The sequence below is a fragment of the Sinocyclocheilus grahami genome, unplaced genomic scaffold (genome assembly GCF_001515645.1).
Source record: "Sinocyclocheilus grahami isolate Dianchi unplaced genomic scaffold, SAMN03320097.WGS_v1.1 scaffold14.1, whole genome shotgun sequence".
In the NCBI taxonomy this organism is placed as follows: Eukaryota; Metazoa; Chordata; class Actinopteri; order Cypriniformes; family Cyprinidae; genus Sinocyclocheilus; species Sinocyclocheilus grahami.
This window is the reverse complement of record NW_015505193.1, coordinates 204,380-215,062: the sequence shown is the minus strand read 5'-3', so window position 1 is coordinate 215,062 and position 10,683 is coordinate 204,380. Positions and strand designations below refer to the sequence as shown.

At 35.8% G+C, this 10,683-nt stretch overlaps 1 protein-coding gene across 6 annotated transcripts in view; it reads right to left on the bottom strand.

Annotated features, from left to right (window-relative positions):
- Positions 1-10,683, bottom strand: part of LOC107599825 (FERM domain-containing protein 4A-like) — a 157,274-nt gene that overhangs the window by 92,953 nt on the left and 53,638 nt on the right. For 5 of the 6 annotated variants that reach the window (XM_016291518.1, XM_016291534.1, XM_016291526.1 and 2 more), the window contains exon 1: positions 2,338-2,835. The exons of the other annotated variant lie outside the window; for it this stretch is intronic. In XM_016291518.1, coding sequence (XP_016147004.1) covers positions 2,338-2,430 — 93 coding nt within the window. In that variant the 5' untranslated portion in view covers positions 2,431-2,835. Of the gene's footprint in view, positions 1-2,337; positions 2,836-10,683 lie in introns of those variants that run through there. 6 annotated transcript variants of the gene reach the window in all.

The following is a 10,683-nucleotide window of genomic DNA, read 5'->3' as shown; positions in this document are numbered from 1 at the left end:
TACGTATATATATATATATATATATATACATATATATATACATATACGTATATATATATATATATATATATATATATATACACACACACACACACGCATCCAAAAATCCCCAAATCTATCTAAATATGTAAAATTATCAATGAACATGTTATACAATAAAATTATATAAAAAATATAGTTATATATGTAAAATAAATATATGTAAAATTATAATAATATTTATATACTGTATATGCAAAAAAATGTTTAATGTCATTTGAACATATCAAAACAATAAAATAAAATAAAATATTTCTTCCAAAAGCACATAGATCTAAGAGAGACTTTTTGGCCCACATGTATCTGACATGTTTCTACCAGCAGGACTTTAGATTGAGTTGCCAGTCTTTTTTAACTTATCTCAGCAGGTACAAGAGTATCTCAGATTGTAGTATGTTCCTCTCCAGCTGGTCTGGCCCAAAACTAAGAAGCTTTAGTCTCAACTGTCATATCCATTCTCCTCTGGAATGTTCTTGCACACGCATTAGATGCAATGCAGCCTGGCTATCAAGAGAATCTCACATGAGACGCAGTAGAGTTCTGCAACATGTGCTAACGAAATTCGTGTTAGATCAGTTGAGTGGATGGATTCTGCTGCCTGCCGACTCAGCTTTCTGACGGTGGAAACAGAGCTTTCTAAAGCTGCTTTCACAGTAATGAAGAATCACAGTGAATCTGAGTTACATACACACACAAATTCACATGCTCTCGCAGTGCTGGATATTATAGGGAGTAAGTCATTCAAGTTAGTTTTGTATGTCAGTCTGCATGTACATGCATGTAGGCATCATGCCACAATGCAGTTAGAGCTAAGTGTCTACAATTTCTCCGCTAAAACTCCCGGCAGCTGAAGGGACAGCCTCAGGCCACAGAGAATGACAGTGAAGAGGAGGAGCGCTCTGCAGGGATGCAGGAAAAGTAATGTGTGTGAGGAAATCCTCTAATCAATAATTCAAACTGCTGTAATTACACACATCTGTCTCAGCGCAAAAAGAGAGAAAGAGAGAGAGAGAGACGTAATGTGTACTATGGCATTGTGAAATATTAAACACTTCATGTAATTTTAGTGCACGACGGGATTCAAATTAAGCTGGCACACAACAGCCATATGAAATAGGCATGAATGTAGGCCATTTCACCATCATGCAAAGAGATATACATTTTTTATGTCATTTGAAGATAGAAGTGGTTATTTTCCATGGCCAATGTTGATCTGATGTCAAGAAAGTAGGCTGGCCAATGTATATAAATGTATATTACTGATAGTATTTAATGTTTTATATAATTTATATTGCAATTTATAATTATCATCACACACACACACACGTATATACACAAGTAGTTCTAAATATTATTGATACTATATAATGATTTTATCTATCTATCTATTCATCCATCCATCCATCATCCATCTAACTAAATTATTAATCATTAAAAGATAATTAAATATCAATAACTGATTATTAATCATTAATTTATATATATATATATATATATATATAAAGACGTATATATATATATATATATATATATATCGTCATATATATTTATACATATTTATATACATATTTTATTACACATATTTAAATATAAAGAAAATGTATAAATTTATTTAAATGTACAAACTTATATGATAAAATCATCAGGCTTGAAATCATCATTCTATTTTGCATTTGTGATTTTTTTTAAGAACCTGAATCTCTATGATTATTAAATTATTACTTCTTTGATGGCACAAAGTGTCCACCCACACACACTTACACATATAGCGATGCACACACCCACATACAGAACGAAAGCAAACCCATGTGTACACAGTCACACACACACACATCTGTACGCACAGAACTTTTACCCTGTGGCAGTTCCAGTAAATGACAATCAGTGCAGTGAGATGAAGCTCACCGTATTTTGTCTGCTAACATGATTCACATAACTGGGCAGGTTGCTGCATGTTTTGGGGTAATCACAGATACCAGTATCTTCAGTGAACAACCACTATTACGCAACACTGTCATTCGAACTGTCACAGGCCTCAGAAAGCCAAAATTGTGACAGTGACCATCATAAGAGGCATATGAAGCATGAAAACAACACAATTCACTGAGATTCTCTGTAAAGCACTTACACAGGTGCACATCCATCATGGCAACACATAATCGGCTAATTATCTCCATTGTCTCCTCAGCTGCAAGGATGCAGACAAACTAACACACAAGTGCCGTCACTGACAGTCCTTGATAACCTTGAGCCAGCATTCAAAAACACACAAGACTCATGGATCGTCTCACGTCTTACCCTCTCCTCGCTATTTCGCCTCAGCGTCCCCACCGGCAGCTTAAGGAGAAGCCTGCGGGTCCTACTGGGCGTTACTGCTGCCTGGACCACCATGGTGTGCGTGTGAGTGTCTGGTCCACGAGCGTTCAGCGTCTGCTGTCCCGCCACAGACAGACGGGCTGTTCCTCTCTCTCGATCCGTCTCCACGGCTCCCTCCCACCTATTTTCCAGCCTGTCTCTCCTTGTTCCTCTTTTGAATGTGTTCACTCCTTCTTTGCTGATGTTTCTTGCACTCTTTCTGTCCGTTTTGCCTTTGTCCCTGTGTCTTTCAGCGGTGGGTGTCCTCACTATGGTCCTCAGCCCATACAGTGTCGGCTTTCATACTGCTTCCTCAGGAGAAGCGCGTGTGAGTGAGAGAGCGAGTAGATGGGAGGGAGGTTGTTGTCTCTCTCTCTCTTTCTCTGGTAGTAGCCGTGGAATGGCGTGTGCGCTCCAGATACTCAGCCTCACTTCCTCCAGTCAAACTCAATCCAGGTCACTGGATTAATATGAGTATAATCACATACACACACGTGAGTCACGTGACGCTGCGCAAGAATGTGTGTGTTTATACAGCAAAGTTCATGCTGTTGTGTATATGTTAATGTTTATGATAAAGGATAAAGTGTGTGAGTGTGTGTGCTGTAAAATATCCATTCTCCTGCTCAAACAGAATATCTGATGTTTTGCCATCTGCTGTTCAGATTAGCCGTAAATCCCATGGCTGCTTTCACCAGACAGACTACACACACACACACACACACACACACACAAAGGGAAAATACCCTCAAGCTGCCAACAAGATTACACACTAGGGATCGTTGCATGCGTGTGTAGGACATTATCGCCTGTATGTCCTAACAGGGAACATGTCTTGTTAAAAACTGCACTAAACGCCTGTCCGTCCTTCTCTGCTCTTCAGAACTCAATGAAGCAAACAGACAGCTACACTCTTAAAAATAAAGGTTCCTCTTCAGGAACTCAAGCTGCGTCAAAGAGGAACGCCTCAGGTTACGTATGTAACCCTAGTTCCTCGAGGGAACGAGACGCTGCGTCTCTGTGCCAGCCTTCCGGCGTCCCTGCCAGCGCTTGCTTCACTCCCTGAGCTGACGCTGGTCTCACCGCACGTGCTTTTATAGCCTCCTGGTCATTACGTCACCCGCCGTGACGTCTCGCCCATCTATTGGTCTGATTACACACGAAATTCAGAGCCCGTCACGCTGAACGGCGTTCCCCTAGCGTTTCTCGACGCAGCGTCTCGTTCCCTCGAGGAACTAGGGTTACATACGTAACCTGAGGCGTTCTTTATTGGCATCTGTGGTTCCATGAAGAACCTTTAACATCCATGGAAACTTTCCATTGCACTAAAGGTTCTTTATAGTGGAAAAAAGTTCTTTAGATTATTAAAATGTTCTTTACACTAAGAACATTTTAATAATGTTCTTTACACTAAGAAAAAAAAATTCTCTTAAGAACTGTTCACTGAAAAGTTAATTGAACATTGGTGAAAAACTGGTTCTTCTATGGCATCACTGTGAAAACATCCCTTTGGAACCGTTATTTGTAGAGGGTATTATTAAGTGAGTTTTATGGAGATTCTTTGTCTGGAAACTGCAACTCTGGAAACTCGAGAAAAAATCTGAATCAATCTTGAATGAAAAAACTCTAGTATGTTGTATGCCTTAACAGCATTTTAAAGGCATAGCTCACCAAAAAATATAAATTCTGTCATCATTTACTCACCGTCATATTGTTCCAAACTTTCTTCAAAACGAAAAAGAAAGTATTAATAAGCTGGTTTTGTCCAGAGAATGGAAGCAACACTGGACCCCACTGATATTCATTGTACAGGAAAAAAAAAGAAAATTTTCCAAATTATTTTGACTGACCTGAGGGTGATTAAATGATGACAAATTTTATTTTGGGGTGAACTATCCCTTTAAGGCAGCATTGGTGTGCTCCCATCTAGAAGGCTGTTTTAAAAGTATGCTGCCTTCTAAGATACCTTATTTTGACTTGTTTCTAATGCAGAAAAGGAGAAGGCAATCCCAGAATGCATTGCTATGAATTAAGTAAAAGTTGAGAGAAATATCAAATGCAAAAACACAATGATAAAATGGACTTACATTGATCTGTATGTATATGTATATATACTGTATATATATATATATATATATACAGTATATATACATATACATACAGATCAATGTAAGTCCATTTTATCATTGTGTTTTTGCATTTGATATTTCTCTCAACTTTTACTTAATTCATAGCAATGCATTCTGGGATTGCCTTCTCCTTTTCTGCATTAGAAACAAGTCAATTTTTCCCCACTGTATATATATATATATATATATATATATATACAAAATTAAATGCTAAAAAAGACTTACAGGGATCTATCTATATACAAAATTAAATGTAATGTAATGTAAATGTAAAATGTTATTTTCCTGAAAAACTATTTTTTATTGAATAACATGCATTTCTTGATATTTCTGAAATCACAAAATGAATCATGGCAAATTAATTTAATATGAAAATTTGAAAAGGCTGAGAACTGCAACTTCTGCATGAACAAGCAACACTCATATTTATGGTACTTTACCAAATGTAAACTCTAGTTTTAACTCTGTTTGCTCTTTGTCTCATATTATTGCATTAAACATTTTAGTCACTCTCTCTCTCTCTCTCTATAGAGAGAGAGAGAAAGAGAGAGAGGGAGAGAAAGCCAGGAGTTTTCCTTCTAATCCCTGCTCAGCATCATTCATTCAATAGCTGCTCTAGATTAGGAATATTAAAAACTGTTTCTATTTTTACAGAGCTACAAAGCCACTGAGGGTCTAGATGGCTCTTTGCCTTATATTGCATATATACAGGCTGTTCTTTATAGCTAAATTATGCCAGTGTTGATAAACCAAGATGGGGAACAGGGGAACTGATAAATTTGTCACACCGTGTGTATTGGTTCCCTCCCCACTCACACACTAAACCAAGCTATTACTTCCTGTGTAACCGTGACATTCTTACTACAATGCGAGAGTGGATAATATGCCCAGGGGTACAAGTACTAACCCCCCCCCACACATATATATATATACACACATACACCTTCCTGAGAGTTTTCTCCAACACAGCAGGCCATTTTAGCAAATAGGTGAACAACATGTCACCATTCAAAACATGGTAAATGAACCTGTCACTGTTCGGCAAAATGAATTTATCCAATATAATAACACAAACAAAATCTCTAAGCACCTTCAATAACACAAAAAAGAGCGTACGGCAGGTGATGGGGGAGGCTGTTCGAGTCTTGCTGAGATGGTTTAATAGAGTGGAGCTCTGCCTCTGTTCTGGGACTGCAGGGGCTCGTCCAGACCCTGTTTACACTGCACCCTGTAATCTTAGCCCATGGCACTGTGTGTGTGTGTCTCAGATGGCGTCCGTTGCAGTCTGCGTGGCTGTTATCCAAAGTGAGTTTTCATAAATTACCATAATTACTGCAAAACCCCACACACAGAAAAACATCTATCCACACCAACGCTCTTCTCAGAGGTCTGAACCCGGTCCTACATTGGTATGAATGGAAGACAATTGGATGGAGAAGGAAAGGGTTTCGTAATACTTATCGTGGGAAAGGGCGAGGCTGAGAACGCAGAGTGAAACAAGAAAGAGGGAAAACACGAACGCTGACAGCAATGGTTTGTTTGGCATGTTGGAATAATTCACTTCAGAGAAGCAAATTGATAACACTCCTGGGGTTGAGTCTACAAATGATCAACAGCCACTTTAATTTTCCTCATTAAAATAAAGCACATATCTGTTATCAAGCACTGCAGATGGTTTTTGGAAATACTGAACCATTTCAGAAGAGAATATTCACAGTTATCATAGAAAAAACACTTATAGAAGCCGTATTCTATGATTTTATAGCTTTTTTTTTCCCTGAGTGAGAATCTTAGGCAAAGTATCCTGCGCTACATAAACACAATTTCAGTTATAATTTAGTTTCACATGACCATTTCACTTCACCTTCTATAGAAGCCATTCTCTGATCTCAAAATAAAACAGGTAATTGTGACAAAGTTTACAATAAGGAAAACTAGTCATATTGTGAGTTATAAAGTTAAGGTAGATTTAAGATAGTTCTGAGAGATGAACACAATTGTAAGAAATTAAGTCATAGTGTAAGATAAAGTCACAAATAGGGGAAATAAAGCTGCATTTATGAGATATACATTTTATGTATGTAAAATAAGGTTTCAATTATGCAATACAAAAAACATGGTGTACAATACAAAGTTACAATTAAAGAAAATAAATGTCTATTTATTAGATATAAAAAAGTATAGATATAAAGTCACAATTCTAAGATTTAAGGTTGAAGTGAGAAATAAAGTTGCAATTTGAGATTAAAAGTAATAGTGTAAGATATAATGTCATAATTATGGGAAATAAATGTGCATTTATGAGATAATTGATAAAAGTCAAAATTCTAAGCTCTAAAGTTGTAGTTACAAAAAATAAAGTTGAAATTGTAGGAAATAAAGAAAAAATAATTCACAATTACGGGAAATAAAGTTGCATTTATGAGATATAAAAAGTTGATGTTATCGGAAATGAAGTTGAAAGTATATAAAAAGTCATATTGTAAGATAAAAAATTCAAAATTGTAAGATTTAAGGTTGTAGCTATAAGAAATATAGTTATAGATACAAAGTTTTCATGATATGGTTCCTTTAAATATCAAACTGGCAGAAAAATCAATCCCAGACAATACATGGGAGTTGCCCTCTTCACCGGTACATGAACTGAAGAATGTCTTACATAACACAAGGCAAAGGCACACAAGGATCTACCAAAACCTATTCTTCAACTCCAAATAAACCACAACAGTGAGAGGGACTGAGTGTTTTGTCCCTGGTGCAATGTTTGAATACTGGTTGTCGTTGCTTTGTGAGCTGGAAACATGAAGAAAGAACCTGCAGTTTCTTCAGGCTGAAACATTGGAACAATGCCGTGTGTGTGAGTTGCATTTACAATAGAAATCACTGAATACAGAACAACACTACAGCACTGCCAAACACACAAGCCACAGTCAAACAAACACACACAATGGAATTTATCGCTCATTCTTTAGTGACTGCTTTCACCCTGTCCTCTAGTTGGCCGTTGTTACTTTTGGGAGACTCACATACACACTGTGAAATTGTGTGCGCGTGATAGAGGGGCAATAAAATGCAGTCACAGCCAGCTTTGCCCTTACACCACCCCACTGTTCCCATGGTGACCAGTGACAGAATACTGCCGGTGCCCTCTGCCATCACAGCTACTGAATCATCAACACACACACACACACACACACACACACACACATTTACAGAATACAGAGACTCCGCAGTGGGACTTTAAATAATATATAATAAAAAAAATTTAAATTACATTTTATTATTAAATTAAATTAAAATTCTATATATTTAATGTTATTATTATTATATAATTAATTTCAATAATTTTAATTTAATATTATAATTTAATTGAACAATACAAATTTTATTTAATATTATGTAATTAATTTATTTTTATTGTATTTTATAGACCAATTTCAGTGTTTGCAAACAGTGAAGTTTTTTGTGGGCGGAGCCTATCTGGTGGCAGAAAATGCCTGTTTTAACATAGCAGTCTATGCAAGCCATGGAATAAAATAATCAAAAAGGTAATTTTGAGATTATATTTCAAAATTCTGACTTTTTTCTTTAAATTCCGAGATTATATCTCACAATTCTGGTAAGAAAAATCAACTTGTCATTCTCTCTTTTTCCCTCGGCTCAGAAAGTTTATAATCCCACACTTCTGGCTTTTTTTCCTCAGAATTGACAAACTCGCAATTGTTGAGTTGAATTAAGTTATAAAGTTCGAAATAGGAGATAAACTTGCATTTGCAAGAAAAAAAGTCAGAATTGACAAACTCGCAATTGTTGAGTTGAATTAAAGGGGTCATATGATGCGATTTAAATTTTTCCTTTTTTAATGTAGAGGAGAAACAATAATGTACAGTATGTGGAAAATAATGTTTTTTTTTTACTTTAAACCGCATAAACACATTTCATTACACCAAATACACAAAATAATGTTCTTTTTAGCAGCATCATATGACCCCTTTAAGTTATAAAGTTCGAAATAGGAGATAATCTTGCATTTGCAAGAAATTGTGAGATAAAATAGATAAATGTTACGTAAAATGTTATAGGTTTAAATAGTATTTCATGCTTTAACTGTGTGACTAATACAATATGTCCCCTATTATATGAATATTATATAGACCTATTGTTTAAATCTAATTTATGCTTTAAAAGTAGGCTAATCATAGCAGATTTCATCCATAGTTTGTCCGTTTAAACGTCTGCGTTTAGCTTCAAATGGCATCTTTGATGACAATTTTATATAAAAATTATTTGCATTCCGATTCTGACATCCAAAGGCACACAAATAAATGTTTTCTCTTATTCCATGGATTTGACCCGTTTCCCTCCACTGCTTTTCTGCCACCACAAACCACATCTACTCCAAATTGGTCTATTTAAATATCCCACTGCGAAGTCTCTGTATTCTGTATGCGTGTGTGTACGTATAGAATACAGAGACAGAGACATTCTATAAAGAACAAAATGTATCTAAAATATAAATATTTTGTAACATTATAAATGTCTTTACTATCATTTTCCCGCGAAGCGGAATTAAGGGGACTAAGGGGAAACCCCTTTAGCTGGTATAAATTCACTGTAAACCACGGCTTCATGGGGCTTATTGCTTTTATAAAATGGTTATTCCATATACATAGTTAGGTTTCACAGAATAAAACAGAGCAAATGAAGTGTAATGATATTAATAAAAACAGTATTCTTCCACCAAACAACATAGTTCCTCAGAAACAGTTGTGGTTGCAACAAAGTGGTTGCCAAGCACCACACATAGTAAACAAAAGTGTATGTTTGTACAGCTTCGAACACGGCTCAACCAATCAAGGATATTGTTTTATAATAATACTTTTATTCAGCAAGGACGTATTAAATTGATTAAAAATGATAGTAAAGACATTTATAATGTTACAAAAGATTTATATTTATATAAATGTTGTTCTTTTGAACTTTCTATTCATCAAAGAATGTATGACTTGTGAATGTATGAATGTATGTTTCCACAAAAAATATTAAGCAGCACAAAATTATATTTTGAAACATATTAAAATAGAAAACAATTATTTGAAATTATTTCTAATAATATTTCACAGTTTTGCTGTATTTTTGATTTAAAAAAAATGCAGCCTTGGTGAGCATAAAAAAAACTTGAAAACAACAACAACATTATAACCAAACCCCAAACTTGTGTACATCGTAACATACAGCATCTACCCCAAATTCTTATTAACTTCAGAGTACTATTACATCACATCCATATATAGAATGTTTTAGATTTGGGACAGCATACACCTCTGGGAAATAACCTTCATTCTTTGTTCTTAAAAAATCTGACAAAACATTGCGCATCACAGAAACCAGCATTTAATGTGACAGACTCAAACTTTTTTTGTGGAAACTAAATGAAACTTTTCCAAAAATAACATAAGAGGGATTATGAACCGGTTGGGTGAAAATAATCAGAGCTTTGTTTTTAGACTTCCTGACGGCACTGCAGGCTCTTGATGAGAGACAGCAGAACCACATATGCTGTTCGGCTCTTAGTGACTACACAAACCACACTATGATTACCAAAGTCATTAAACAGAAATAAAAGGAAAGACATGCTGATTTAAACATGACCAACATTTCATTAACACACACACACACACACACACACACACACACACACAGCTAGATCTTTTAAAGACTGCAAAATTCTGTTCTGGGTGGTTGCCAAGGTGTTGTTATATGGTTGCTAGGGTGTTCTAAGTTGTTACCAGGGTGTTTCTATGCAGTTGCTAACGTGTTCTGCATGGTTTATTACTAGCCCACCAAGTGAAAACAGTCAACCCCCAAGTCTTTCAATGTAAGCCCATGTGATTCTCCCACTTGTTTGATTATTAACCAGGTTAAAATCTCTTTTATAAAAGTAACAGCAACATTACATTGAAGTGCAACATCAATTGTCAACTAAAATTCTGAGCTTTGTGTTTCGGTGCAATCATAATCATGGAAATTATGTCTGTTTTTCTTTAATTGGCACACATGCACAATTGCACACACACACACACACACACACACACACACACACACTCAATGGTACACACACACACAGTATGGGAAACTCAATGGTACACACACACACACA